The 14,953-nt window shown below is 59.3% G+C and overlaps 1 protein-coding gene across 1 annotated transcript in view; it reads left to right on the forward strand.

Moving 5' to 3' along the window:
- CPNE7 (copine 7) overlaps positions 1-14,953 on the forward strand; it is a 22,794-nt gene that overhangs the window by 7,200 nt on the left and 641 nt on the right. The window contains exons 3-14 of the mRNA XM_023229006.1: positions 4,854-4,928; positions 5,182-5,256; positions 5,833-5,916; positions 6,468-6,557; positions 6,694-6,792; positions 7,457-7,543; positions 7,820-7,879; positions 9,009-9,142; positions 10,216-10,270; positions 11,202-11,253; positions 11,322-11,455; positions 14,307-14,543. Of these exons, the coding sequence (XP_023084774.1) occupies positions 4,854-4,928; positions 5,182-5,256; positions 5,833-5,916; positions 6,468-6,557; positions 6,694-6,792; positions 7,457-7,543; positions 7,820-7,879; positions 9,009-9,142; positions 10,216-10,270; positions 11,202-11,253; positions 11,322-11,455; positions 14,307-14,543 (1,182 nt within the window). The remainder of the gene's footprint in view (positions 1-4,853; positions 4,929-5,181; positions 5,257-5,832; positions 5,917-6,467; positions 6,558-6,693; positions 6,793-7,456; positions 7,544-7,819; positions 7,880-9,008; positions 9,143-10,215; positions 10,271-11,201; positions 11,254-11,321; positions 11,456-14,306; positions 14,544-14,953) is intronic.

Genomic DNA, 14,953 nt, shown 5'->3' on the forward strand with positions numbered 1-14,953 from the left:
AGAGACGGGATTTCACCGTGTTTGTCAGGCTGGTCTTGAAATCCTGACCTCGTGATCCACCCGCCTTGTCCTCCCAAAGTGCTGGGATTACAGGCGTGAGCCACGGCGCCCAGCCCACTTTTCCTCTTTTTTCAAAAAAACACAAATTATGGTCCCTGTTCTGCATCTTGTGTTTTCACTTCCATGACATGCAGCAGTTGCTCCATATCAGCACCTCAGAGTCTCCTGGTGGCCGGCCGTGGTGGTTCACACCTGTGATCCCAGCACTGTGGGAGACCGAGGCAGGCAGATCACCTGAGGTCAGGAGTTTGAAATCAGCCTAGCCAACATGTTGAAACCTCATCTCTACAAAAAGTACAATAATTAGCCGGGTGTGGTGGCGCACGCCTGTAATCCCAGCTACTCTGGAGGCTGAGGCAGGAGAATCAGTTGAACCCGGGAGGCAGAGGTTGCAGTGAGTGGAGATCGCGCCACTGCACTCTAGCCTGAGTGACAGATTGAGACTCTGTCTCAAAAAAAAAGAAAAGAAAAAAAAAAGTCTCCTTGTGAGCAGCAGGTCCTTGGTGATGCCCTCTGGGTTATGGCCTCCACAGCCAGCCCAAAAGTGGCTTCTGCAAGTCATGACCAGAGTATCTGTTGATGTACGGGGCATTGCTGGACACTGCGCTAAACACTTCCCATGCTGCACATTGAATCCTCACACCTTGCCGAGACTGGTGTGGCTCACGCCTGTAATCCCAGCACTTTGGGAGGTCGAGGCGGGGGCATCACGAGGTCAGGAGTTCAAGACCAACCTGGCCAACATGGCAAAACCCCATCTTTACTAAAAACACAAAAGAAATTAGCTGGGTGTGGTGGTGCGCACCTGTAGTCCCAGCTACTTGGGAGGTTGAGGCAGGAGAATCGCTTAAACCCGGGAGGCAGAGGTTGTAGGGGGCGAGATCGCACCACTGCACAACAGCCCAAGCAACAGTGTGAGACTTCGTCTCAAAAAAAAAAAAAAATTTACGACAAAATGCATAAATCTTAAGGGTTGAGACTGACAAGTTCAGGTGACTGTACACACCTGAACATTACCTGTCACACAGAACATCCCATCACCCATCATACAGAACATCCTGTCACCCGTCACACGGAACATCCTTATCACCTGCTCACACAGAATATCCCATCACCCATCACACGGAACACCCGTCATACGGAACATCCTGTCACCCATCACACGGAATATCCCATCACATGGAACATCCCGTCACCCATCACATGGAACATCCCATCACACGGAACATCCTGTCACCCATCACATGGAACATCCTGTCATCTGTCACATGGAACATCCGTATCACCTGCTCACACAGAACACCCCATCACCCATGACACGGAACACCTGTCACACGGAACATCCTGTCACATGGAACATCCCATCACCTGTCACATGCAACATCCCAACACCCATCACACTGATCATCCCGTCACCTGTCACATGGAACATCCATATCACCTGCTCACACGGAAATCCCGTCACCCGTCACCCGCAACATCCCATCATCCATCACATGGAACATCTCACCCATCACACGAAACATCCTGTCACTGGTTACACAGAACCTCCTGTCACCCATCACACGGAACATCCATTCACATGGAACATCCCATCACCCGTCACATAGAACATCCTGTCACACGGAACATCCCATCACCCGTCACACGGAACATCCCATCACCCTTCACACGGAACATCCCGTCACCTGTCACATGGAACACCCATCACACGGAACAGCCCATCACACGGAACAGCCCATCACACGGAACAGCCCATCACCCATCACACGGAACAGCCCATCACACGGAACAGCCCATCACTCATCACACGGAACATCCTTATCACCTGCTCACACGGAACATCCCGTCACACGGAACATCCCATCACCCGTCACACGGAACATCCCATCACACGGAACATCCCATCACCCATCACATGGAACATCCCATCACCTGTCATATGGATCACCCATCACACAGAACATCCCGTTACACGGAACATCCCATCACATGGAACATCCCATCACACAGAATATCCTATCACCCATCACATGGAACATCCCATCACATAGAACATCCTGTCACACGGAACATCCCATCACCCGTCACATGGAACATCCTTATGTCTTGTTCACACGGAACATCCCGTCACACGGAACATTCCATCACCCATCACATGGAACATCCCGTCACTCGTCACACAGAACATTTCACCCATCACATGGAACATTCCATCACCCCCAGCTCCCTCCGCCCCTTTGCCGCTAGCTCCCCGCCTGGTTCATCTCTTCTGGAATTCCACGTCCATGAATCACAGTGCATGTTCTCCCTGCTGTGGGATTCTTTTACCCAACGTAATGTGTGCGTGACTCATCCCACTGCAGCCTCGGTCGGAGCTGGCCCACCATCGATCCTGTTGTCCTCCCCGTTTTTTAGATAAGGAAACCAGGAGTTAGGGAGGGCACAGACAGAAGAGGATGGCATGGACACAGAAATATGGACATGCTTTTTTGAGTCGGGGTCTCACTCTGTCGCCCAGGCTGGAGTGCAGTGGCACAATCACGGCTCACTGCAGCCTCAACATCCTGGGCTCAAGCAATCCTCTCACCTCAGCCTCCTGAGTAGCCACCAGACCTGGCTAAGTTTTGCATTTTTTTTTTTTTTTTTGTGAGACGGAGTCTTGCTCTGCCGCCCAGGCTGGAGTGCAGTGGCCAGATCTCAGCTCACTGCAAGCTCCGCCTCCCGAGTTTACACCATTCTCCTGCCTCAGCCTCCCGAGTAGCTGGGACTACAGGCGCCCGCCACCTTGCCCGGCTAGCTTTTGTATTTTTTAGTAGAGACGGGGTTTCACCGTGTTCGTCAGGATGGTCTCGATCTCCTGACCTTGTGATCCGCCCGTCTCGGCCTCCCAAAGTGCTGGGATTACAGGCTTGAGCCACCGTGCCCAGGGACAAGTTTTGCATTTTTTAAAGAGACAGGGGTCTCACCATGTTGCCCCAGCTAGTCTTGAACTCTGGGGCTCACCGATCCACCGACCCTGTGCTCCCAAAATGTTGGGATTATAGACATGAGCCACTGTGTCTGGCCTGGACACCTTCTTATGTACACACAGGTGCACTCGTGTATCATAATCCATACAGGACAGCCTACGCCTGTCCACATAAGCACACGCACGGGGCCCGTGTGGACACCTGCGTGCAGATATGAATGTGTGTGTGAGCACGTGTGCTGTGTATATGTGCAAACTTCAAGCAATGAGGAGGGCCCCTTGTGGGCTTCTGCTGACCTGCAGGGCACCATGGTCAAGGGAGAAGCTCCTGGCATCCAGTCCCTGTGCTGTGGCTTGAGCCTGACCTGACCTCTGACGCCTGACTTCTGCCTCAGCTGTTTCCTCATGTGATTGAAGTAAACAGTAGCTCAGCCCAGAGCCAGGCGCACGGGAGGTGCTCATGAAACGCTGTTAGCACAAACCGGCGATCTCACTCTTCCTGGTAGGGGAGTCTGTGATGTTAGCCCAAGCCCGTTTCTCTTCCAAGGACCTGCTCTGCCAGAAAGGGGAGGCCACGCCTTCTTCTCTGCGCACTCCCTGGAAGCAAACCAGGCCGGCAGGCGAGTCCCAGGTGTGAGGCAGAGGCCCTGGCTCTGGAACCCTAGAGGGAAACCTTTAAATCGGGGAATCTTGGGGGGCCTGGCCCGAGGCTCCCCCTCCCAGCACCCAGGACCCCTTCTTTGCACCCCTAAGAGAGCCTTCCCACCTCTTAGCCTGATTTGACTTCCCCAGCCCTGACCTGGGATCTGTTTTATCTTCTGTGTGGAAAGTGCCACATGCTCTGAAGCCGCTGGCCGGGCCGGCCCTGGTGGGGGTGGAGGGACTGCCCCCTCTGCTTTGTATTCACCCACCTCACTGGGACCCCCAGCATCCGCCAGGCAGTAGCAGGTGTGAGGGGCAGGTGGGAAGCGCACACCTGCTACCTAGTGGGTCCCTCGATGGCTGCTGAGAACACTTCTGTGTGAGGAGATGGCGGTCCCCGCTTGCCGGGGTCATCACTGTCTCCTTTAGGACACGGAGCCTGGGAGGGCCGTGTGCCCCCGCCCCCGCCCTGCTCCCCACTGAGGAGATGATGTGGCTGCAGGGGCCTGGGCCTGTCATCCGCCACCCACCCCAGTTAGGGGCTCAGAGCTGATGGGGCGGACGGCCAGCAGAGGAGGCCCCGGCTGTGTGAGGAGGCGCCAGGGACTAAGCCCCAGTCCACCTTGGACAATCAACTCTGCTCCTCAGCGCCTTCTCAGAGGAGTGGGCGGTGGGGTCCCGGGCCGGCACCTCACTCACACCCTTTCTGCCACCTGGGGCCACGTGGGCATGCTGGGCTGAGGGTCCGGGGCCGTTTGACCTGCCTCGCCTCTGCCTCTGCGGGTTCTCACCTGGGCCTGGAAAGGGTCAGGGCAAACGTGCTTACCTGTGGAGGGCTCCCACCGCACCTGTGCAGGTGCACGCCAGCTGGGCTGTGAGCTGCTACCTGGCTTCCACCTGAGCCTGTTTTCTCACCTGGTAAATAGGTGGGATGACCTCTGCCTCCCCCGGGCGACCGCTGGCCCCGTGAGGTGGTGGATGTGCAGGGGTGGCCACACCCAGGGATGGCAGGTGCTTGAGAGCAGCAGCAAAGGGGGCGCTGGGCCCTGGGCAGTGAAGCCCATGGTGGGGGGCGGGGAGACAGGACAGACCTGAGAGTCCCGGTGAGGGCGCGGTGGGGTCCCCAGGGTGAGGAGCCATCCCTGCCTGCCCCTCCCTGCCTGATGCTTCTGACTTACAGATTGTGGCTCAGAAGAAAGTGACCCGCCCGCTGCTGCTCAAGTTTGGCAGGAACGCCGGCAAGTCCACCATCACGGTGAGGCCCGGGTGCACCTGCTGCAGCCTACAGGCCCTGCTGCTGTGGCTCCGAGGGGTGTTCCGAGTGGAAGATGGGCAGCGTGCGGTCCAGGGAGGGTCTGCAGGAGCCGGCAGCTGCACAGCCCTGGGGGCACCCAGACGCCTCCTCTCAGGCCCGGCTGGGTGGGGTCGGCTGGCCTGGGGCCTCGGGTCCCCATGGTGGGGTCAGGCCCCACCTGGCCAAGCCTGGAGCCCTGGCGTACCCCTGCCAGGTGATCGCTGAGGACATCTCGGGGAACAACGGCTACGTGGAGCTCTCCTTCCGGGCCAGGAAGCTGGATGACAAGGTGAGTGCGGGCGCCGGGCATGCCTGGCTCAGGCTGAGGTCTGGGAACCAGTTCGAAAACCCGGTCCCTGCCCAGCGCTGACCTCGCGTTGCCGTGTCCCGTATGAGATGTGTGTGCAGCGTGCGGAGTGTGCGTGGGGTGGGGCTGGGCGTGCTGCTGTCACGGTCACCATCGTCATAGTCACCGCCATTAGCTCTCCCGCCCCTCCTGGCAGCCGGGCTGGGACCAGGGCACTCCCCACTGTGACGACCACTCATGACCCTGCTCAGTGATGGGGAAAGAGGCCCAGCACCCCCAGGCCACCATCCTGAAAGGGGAGGAGCTGGAGCAGCTCAGAACAGGGTCCCACCCTGCTGTGTGGGGTGTCTCCTTGGAGGGGAGTCGCGCGCTGCGGTCAGATCCCGGGGGTGGGAGGGAGGGAGGAGATGCTGTCCGCGCAGACTTGCTGCCTCGTTTTGTGCCTGAGGAATTAGCAGCTGGTGGCGTGAAGTGAGCCCTGGGAAATGACAAAGCCAGCTCCCATCCAAAGCCCGATCTCACAGTGCCTGGCCCAGCAGCCCTTGTGCCTCTCCCCAGGACCTCTTCAGCAAGTCCGACCCCTTCCTGGAGCTCTACCGGGTCAACGACGACCAGGGCTTGCAGCTGGTGTACAGGACGGAGGTGAGCGGCCGGGGATGGGAACGCAGGGAGGGGAGGGGGCTGTCCCCAGCCCTCCCGCATCTCTGGCCACACGGGAGGAGCTCCCAGCCTCCAACAGGGAGCCGCCGGCGCAGGGCCTTGGTGGCCATGGCTGTAGCCAGAATCCAACAGGCTTGTTTAGTTGTGACTGTGATTATTTTTAGGCCTCCCTTCCGCTTCTGCAGGTGAAATGGGATTTCAGCGACTGCAGTGAGAGAGTGCTTTCTTTTGAGAGAAATTAACTTGAGTGAAAATGAATCTGTTTAAGGAGGAGAGCAGTGCAGGTGGCTCAGAGATGGCAGAAGTTACGAAGGTGGAGGCACAGGGCTCGGAAATGTGGCTCCCGGGTCCCCACACGGCTTCGTGCGGGGAGGGGGTGCCAGCCCCAGCTCAGGGCCCCGGCGCTGTCTGGGGTGACGCGGGGGCAGGGCCAGCGGTGCCCGCCTCACACTACTCTCCCACCCAGGTCTCTGTCCGCCCCAAGGATCCCAGGGCCCTGGGCCTCCCCTGAGCCAGCCCCTCCCGGCCCACAGGTGGTGAAGAACAACCTGAACCCCGTATGGGAGCCCTTTAAAGTCTCGCTGAGCTCCCTCTGCAGCTGCGAGGAGACAAGGCCTCTGAAGGTGGGGGACGGGACAGACCAAGGGGGCAATGAGTGGGTGGCCTGGATGTGGGCCGGGGATGGAGACACCTGGGCTCAGGGGTGGGAGGGTCCTGGGGCCCCCAAGGGGCAGTGCTGAGGGGGACTGGGCTCCCCAGTGCCTGGTCTGGGATTACGACTCTCGAGGAAAACACGACTTCATCGGAGAATTTACTACCACCTTCGAGGAGATGCAGAAGGTCTTCAGGGAGGGGCAGGTGAGGGGAAGGGCCTCTGGGGAGGGGCAGGTGAACAGGGGCACATCTGGGCTGCGCCTGTGTTGGCCCCACCACAGAGGCTGTGAAAGCCTGTCCCACTGTCCTGACGGGGTTGTGGGGAGCGGTGACAATGACTTGTTATAACCAGAGAAGGCTGGGATGGTGGACTCTGGTGCTGGTTCCCAAGGGGTCATAGCAGGGGTGGCCCCCATCAGGTTCAGCTGGAAATTTTCAGGCACCATCCAGGGCTGGGCTGGCCCTCATGGGGCTTGTGTCTGTGAAACCGTCTAGGGGCGGAGCTGGGCATGGGGGTGGTGGGAGGTGGGGTCCAGGGGTGCTCTCCCCTGTGTCTGCCTGCCCAGCCCGCAGCAGCCGGATGAGGGTGCAGTGGGGAGGCCACCCCGGGCCCTGCTTCCTGCCCCCCTGCCTGGGCCTCAGCGTCCTTGGGCTTAATGACAGGGCCATGCCGGCTGGGGGGTCCAACTCCCAACCCTCTTCATTCGTGTCTGACCCACGCTGCCCCTTCCCGCTGCCCTGCAGCAGCCCTGCCCTTCCCCGCCACAGGGGGCCACCGTCGCTCCTGAGGACGGTCTTGGGTGGGGTCTCCCTGGTGGGTGTTCAGAGCTACCACTCTGGGGGGGGCCTCTGCTTGTTCCTGCCCCAGGCCCAGTGGGACTGTGTGAATCCCAAATACAAGCAGAAGAGACGCAGTTACAAGAACTCGGGGGCGGTCATCCTGGCTGACCTGAAGGTGAGAGGCGGCCGTGCCCGAAGCCTCCGGCCCACAGAGGAGCCTCCGCTGCCCCCTCTGATTGTTGGATGGAGCCTCAACCAGAGGCCTGGGGAGGGGCAGGTTGGGGAGAGAGGATGTGGGAGAGGAGAGGAGGGAGAGGGACTGGGCTGCCTGGGGGAGGGAGGCCTGGATCCCAGCTGGCACCGGCCTCGGCGTCTTTGGTGGGGGTGGGTGCCAACACCGCTGGCCTCGGTGTCCCTGGCCGGGGTGGCCGCCGACACTGCTGGCCGGAAGTTCCACAGGGTTTACTCCTTCCTGGACTATATCATGGGCGGCTGCCAGATCCACTTCACCGTGAGTCCATGGCCCTGCCCGTCCCCGCCCCCACCTGTCCCCCCGTCCCCCCCCCCCACCCCCGCCGACCACCCTGAGAAGGAACCAGGTCAAATACCTGGAGTCCCCCAGCTCCTGAGGGTCCCCAGCCTGGGGGGTGAAAGGGCACTGGCGGTTCTCGTGAGCCGATGTCTCCATGTGCGGCTCCTGGGGATCCCCCCTTTTGTGCAGTCGAGGAAACAGGCTAGGGGTTCAGGAAGCAGCCCCAATCCCCCTTGGGAGGTGAATCACCAGGGCTTACCTTCCACAAACACATTTAACAACAGACAAAACGTGGAGGAGGAGAAGCTGGAGTGAGCGTTTGAGTGAACCAGCCACAGGTTCTACGTGTCATCGAAGGAGCCCGGCACCACCCGTGTCACCCCCGTGTCACCCTCATGTCACCCACAGATACACAGCCCCCCAGGTCACCCCCATGTCACCCACAGATACACGACCCCGTGTCACCCCCGTGTCACCCACAGATAAGATACATGGCCCCCCGGGTCACCCTCATGTCACCCACAGATACACGGCCCCCCATGTCACCCCCGTGTCACCCACAGATACACGGCCCCCGGGTCACCCCCCTGTCACCCACAGATACACGGCCCCCCTGGTCACCCCCCCATGTCACCCCCGTGTCACCTGCAGATACACGGCCCCCTGTGTCACCCTTGTGTCATTTGCAGATGCACTGGTTCATGTTATTGTTGAACGAGGCCCAGAGTGGCTTTGGGAGAAGCTGGCACGTGGGAAACGTGGAGGAGACCCAACCCAGGCTCGGTCCTGTCAGGCCCTGCCGGGGAGGGTGGTAGAGGGGTTGGGTGGCCGGTAACAAGGATGGGTGGGGACCCCACAAGGCCAGGGTGATCCCGGTGGCGTGTCCTCCCAGGGATCCAGGGAGCCTAGGGGTTGGCAGGTTTTGAGGAGACCCCTCCTGGCCCTGTGTAGCAGGTGAGGTAGCTCCAGCAGCAGCCCCCTAGCCCCACCCACGCATTTGGCCCCTGACCCTGAGTCCTGGCCACTCTGGGTGCGGTTTCTCTACCTGTCAGGAGCGGGTTCGGGGAGCCCCGGCCCAGCACAGCTCCTGGCTCCTGGCCCGCTGCAGGTGGCCATTGACTTCACCGCCTCCAACGGAGACCCGCGGAACAGCTGCTCCCTGCATTACATCAACCCTTACCAGCCCAATGAGTACCTGAAGGCACTGGTGTCTGTGGGCGAGATCTGTCAGGACTATGACAGGTGCGTGCGGCCAGCTTCCCCTCATCCCCCTGGGCTCCAGGTCAGGCCTGGGGGCCCCATGAGGTGGGCACTGTGACTTTGTCAGACTGCGAGGGGCCGGGTGTGGTGGCTCACGCCTGTAATCCCAGCACTTTGGGAGGCGGAGGCGGGTCGATCACCTGAGGTCAGGAGTTGGAGACCAGCCTGGCCAACATGGTGAAACCCTGTCTCTACTGAAAATATAAAAATTAGCTGGGCGTGGTGGCAGGCGCCTGTAATCCCAGCTACTCAGGAGGCTGAGGCAGGAGAATCGCTGGAACCTGGGAGGCGGAGGTTGCAGTGAGCTGAGATCATGCCTTTACACTCCAGCCTGGGTGACAGAGTGAGACTCCATCACAAAAAAAAAGAAAGAAAGAAAGAGAGAAAGAGAGAGAGAGAGAAAGATTGATTCTGTGAGGAAGGGCTGGGTAGCCCTACTGGAGGCTGCCACACAGACTGCACGTGGTCCTGGGGGGACGTCTGTGTCCTGCTTTGCCAGAGGAGCAAACTGAGGTCACAGAGGCATGGGGCTCACCCGTGGATACTCTACCAGGGAGGGCCTGGCACAAAACGCTGTGCTCTGAGCTTCTCACCACAACACAGACCCCTGGCCTGGGGCTTGAGAGGATGCCCTGAGCTCCCTGCCCCACAGACCCCTCTGTCTGGTTTGATGAGGGCCATAGTGGGTGTCTTAGCCCCACAGGACCCCTCCCGGGGTCTGGAGCCCCCTGAGGAGACGCCTGCAGGGAGACAGCGTGTGCACGGGCATGGAGTTGGGAGGCAGCCTCTCCGGCGGCAGGACCGTGCCCGCCCTGCACACGGGCCTGTGCCTCTGCCGCCCCGGGCCTTAGTTCCCACCTGTGGCAGGTGCTTGCTGCTGTGGTCCCAGGCCTGGGCCCACGTGGCCCTGGTCTCCTCTGGCAGGTGCTTACTGCCACGGTCCCAGGCCTGGGCCCGCCCTAGTCTTTTGGGCGCTAGTCGTGTTTCCTCAGAAGCGGCCCCTGCTGCAGCCAGGAGAGGTCAGGGCCCCCGGTGACCGCCTGCCTCTCTTACAGCGACAAGAGGTTTTCCGCTTTGGGGTTTGGAGCCCGGATCCCGCCCAAGTATGAGGTAGGAGAACCCAGAGCCCGGGATCTCCGAGCTGTGCCCTTCCCATGCCCTTCCAGGCAGAGGGCGGCCTGGCCCGGGGAGCCCTGGCTGCCTGCTGGGAACTGGCAACTGTAGGATGGGATTGGGGCGCGAAGCGGGAACTCCAGGCTTCCAGCCAGAGAGGCTGGCCTTTAACCTCCTAGGACTTGTTAGCTTGAGGGGTGTCTGGAGGCCAGCTCCATGTTCTTTCAGGAGACGGGGAAGGGCATTAGTCTGGAATCCTGTAATGCACATAACAATTCAACTGGCTTCGGCCAGGCATAGTGGCTCACACCTGTAATCCCAGCACTTTGGGAGGCCAAGACGGGCAGATCACCTGAGGTCAGGAGTTCCAGACCAGCCTGGCCAACGTGGTGAAACCCCGTCTCTACTAAAAATACAAAAATGAGCTGGGTGTAGTGGCACACGCTTGTAATCCCAGCTACTTGGGAGGCTGAGGCAAGAGAATTGCTTGAGCCCAGGAGGCGGAGGTTGCAGTGAGCCGAGATTGCGCCACTGCACTCCAGCCTGGCCTATAGAGCGAGACTCTGCTCAAAAAAACAAAGAAAGAAACAAAACAAAAAAATTCAACTGGCTTCAACAGAAACCATGGTGTGTGGGGGTTTATTGGCTAATGTAAGCATCAGGCGCTGCTGAAGCCAGGGGGGTCTGCCTCCCCCCCGTCTCATGACTCTGCAGAACATGGCCACCCACGGGTTCGGCTTCCCCTAGAAAGTCGAAGCCTACCTCTCTCAGTAGGTGGGCGACATGGGGGCTGGGGGGGAGCAGCTGACGGAGCCCTCTTCAGTAGGTGGGGGACATGGGGGCTGGGGGGGAGCAGCTGACGGAGAGATGTGGGGCCAGTAGGGGGGTTGCAATGAGCAGCTGACCGAGCCCTGTTGCTCCCACCCAGGTGTCCCATGACTTTGCCATCAATTTCAGCCCTGAGGATGATGAGTGTGAAGGTAGGAGCTCGAGCTAGGCCTGGGGAGGGGGTGCAAGGGGGCCGGGCTCACCCCCTGCCCCCCCACAGGCATCCAGGGCGTGGTGGAGGCCTACCAGAACTGTCTGCCCAGGGTCCAGCTCTACGGCCCCACCAACGTGGCGCCCATCATCTCCAAGGTGGCACGCGTGGCGGCGGCCGAGGAACGCACTGGGGAAGCCTCTGTAGGTGCCCAGGGGGCGTGGTGCATGCGTGGTGTGGGGTCGGCTATGTGTGCACCACCGCCTGGACGTTAGGGAGGCAGCCAGGCAGAGGGAACAGCCAGCACAGAGGCCCCGAGGCAGAACAACTCAGGAGGGTGGGGGCCCAGCTGGTTGACTGCGTCTGCATCAAAGCTGCAGGTGTCTTGGGCACAGGGCTGTCCATCGCCTCACAGGGTCACGGCTACAGCTCCAGCAAGGCTGCCCCCTCCTCTTCCTCTGGGCACCGCAAGGCCGCACACATGTCTGCTGTTTGGCTGTATGTGCATTGTCATTTTGTTTACGTGTGTCTTTACTTTGCATGCATGATATGGTGCCGAGAACTGTGCTGGGCTCTACTCTGCCAGTGTTCTGTGGCCCTGTATGTGTTGCTGGGGCCACAACCAGCCTGTTGCTTTTTTTTTTTCTTCTTTTTTTGGAGACAGAGTGTCGCTCTGTCACCCAGGCTGGAGTGCAATGGTGCGATCTCAGTTCACTGCACGTCCGCCTCCTGGGTTCAAACGATTCTCCTGCCTCAGCCTCCCGAGTAGCTGGGATTACAGCTGCCCGCCATCACGCCCAGCTAATTTTTGTATTTTTAGTAGAGACGGAGTTTCACCATGTTGCCCAGACTGGTCTCAAACTCCTGACCCCTGAGTGATCCACCCGCCTCGGCCTCCTAAAGTGCTGGGATTACAGGCATGAGCCACCGCACCCGGCCTGAAATAATTTTAAACTCACCAAAAAGTTACAAGAGCGCTGAGGTCCTGCGGCCCGTGAGACCACCAGCTGCTCACATGTTGCACTTCTGCTTCGTGTCTGTGTAGTTGTTGTATGTTTTCTTTTTCAATTTTTCAATTTTTTTTTTTCGACGGAGTCTTGCTGTGTCGCCCAGGCTGGAGTGCGGTGGCCAGATCTCGGCTCACTGCAAGCTCTGCCTCCCAGATTCACACCATTCTCCTGCCTCAGCCTCCCGAGCCCGGCTAATTTTGTTTTTGTATTGTTAGTAGAGACGGGGTTTCACCGTGTTAGCCAGGATGGTCTCGATCTCCTGACCTTGTGATCCGCCCGCCTCGGCCTCCCAAAGTGCTGGGATTACAGGCGTGAGCCACCGCGCCCGGCCTACCTCTTAATATTTCAATGTATATTTCCTAAGATCAAAGATATTCTTTTATATAACCATAGCACAAATACAGATTTCAGGAAATTGAATTTAGATACAATACTTTCATCTAAGACGTAGACTATATTCCAATTTCATTAATTGGCACAATCGTAACTTTCAAAGCAGTATTATTCCTGGCACGGGACCCAGCCTGGAGTTGGGATTTGTTCAGCTGTCACGTTCCTGTGTTGTCTGGAAGCAGGTCTCAGATGGTTTCGTCTGTAAATATCAGTATCAGCCGCCAGTAAAGATAAGCCCTCTCTTTAAGCTGCCACGACACCTGACCGTGCCTGAACCGCCACTCCTGGCGTTGCACGTCCGTCTGGTGTTTGTGTTTCCATGACATGGTTTTCTGTGGTTAGAACTGGGTTGAAACCAGGACTCACACGTGATCGGCTGAACCCTCGGTCCCTCTCCTGGACACAAAGCCCCGGCCCTCGCGGGGCCCCTCGGCGGGTTTTGGGGCCCGGTGCTCACACAGTTGGCAGCGGGGGTGGGGGCGTCATCGGGGGTGGGGGGGGGGGGGGGACGTTCTGAGGATGGGCTGTTTATCTGAAGGCTGAGAGCCAGGCTGGGCACAGCCATGGGTGCTTGTAGGCCTGGACTGGAGACCGCCTCGCAACAGGTAATTCTTCCCACAGGTGTGGGGTTCAGAGGGTGATGGGGAGGGCACAAAAGGAGAGCCTCTCGGAGAGAGTGACTCTGAGCAGGGTCCTGGGGCCCCTGTTGGTTTCCAGGACACATCTGCCCTCAGTGGGACGGGCTCAGTTAAGGCCAGCCTTGGGGAGGCTGCTGTGGGCTCCCACTCTGCTGGGGACAGGGCCGTTCCAGCCCCCCGGGGCAGCTGCTCAGGCCAGCCCTCCTCCTCTTTATGTTTCCCACTGTCCACAGTTTGGGCAAGATTATTGAGTGGGTTTTTTTTTTAAACAATGGAAATGAATTTTAGTTTAAGTTCCATTTTTTTTCTTTTTCTTTTTTTTTTTTTTGAGACAGTCTCACTCTGTCGCCAGGCTGGGGTGCAGTGGTGCAGTCTTGGTTCACTGCAACCTCTGCCTCCCAGGTTGGAGCAATTCTCCTGCCTCAGCCTCCCAAGTACCTGGGATTACAGGTGCTCACTACCACGCCTGGTTAATTTTTGTAATTTTAGTAGAGATGGGGGTTTCCCCATGTTGGCCAGGCTGGTCTCAAACTCCTGACCTCAGGTGATCCGCCCACCTCAGCCTCCCAAAGTGCTGGGATTACAGGCGTGAGCCACCGCGCCCGGCCTCTACTCTGTCTCGTGCAGCACAGTGGACACCCTGGAGAGACTGGAGCAGGTGTATGGGCTCCAGGTCTGGCTCCTGGGATCGCAGGTTTCTCTTCTGGCCTCAGACCTCCCATCCGGGCACTGTGACCCCATCAGTAAAACGTGGACTTCGTAGACCTGCTCCAGGGCCCTCGTGGAGATTTCCTGAGCTGGGGCACAGAAGGCCCAGAACCGAGTGCCCACCACGGAGGGGCTTCTGACCCACTGTTGTTCGTGATGTTTGTGACGCAGGCACCGCGCTCCGAAGGCGGTTCTAGGAAACTGACGCATGGAGGCGCTCTGGGCTGTCTGGGGGCCGGTGGGTTGCGGGGCACGCGTGGGTCACAGCAGGTGTGGTGCTGCTGACGCCTTCCCTGTGCCCCCAGCAATACTACATCCTGCTGATCCTGACAGACGGCGTGGTGACCGACATGGCCGACACGCGGGAGGCCATTGTGCGCGCCTCACGCCTGCCCATGTCCATCATCATCGTGGGCGTGGGCAACGCTGACTTCACTGACATGCAGGTCCTGGACGGCGACGACGGCGTCCTGCGCTCCCCACGGGGTGAGCCCGCGCTCCGGGACATCGTACAGTTTGTGCCCTTCCGGGAGCTCAAAAACGTGAGTGTCCTGGAGGGGCTCAATCAAGGCCGACTCCCGGGGGTCCCTGTTCATGCCACTGCCCAGGACCCCCCCAGGCCAGGCTCAGGCCAGTGGACGTGGCAGGTCCCATCTTGGGTCTAGGGGGTCCCGGGCTATTCCCCCCGAAATCGACAGCAGTATCTGAAGCCAGGACTTTGAGCACCTGAGCCACCCCCCGGCCCCCATTATCAAACGTCAAATCTATACAAAAGCAGAGAGAACAGCCCGGAGGGCTCCTGGGGTCCCCACGCAGTTTCCCCCATCGCTGCCAACCTCTGCGACCCAGTGAGACGCACAGGACACACGCGAGGTTCTGCCTGGTGAGACACGCACAGCACACATGCGAGGTTCTGCCCGGTGAGACACGCACAGCACACACGCGAGGTTCT

This window comes from Piliocolobus tephrosceles, chromosome 17 (genome assembly GCF_002776525.5).
Source record: "Piliocolobus tephrosceles isolate RC106 chromosome 17, ASM277652v3, whole genome shotgun sequence".
Taxonomy (NCBI): Eukaryota; Metazoa; Chordata; class Mammalia; order Primates; family Cercopithecidae; genus Piliocolobus; species Piliocolobus tephrosceles.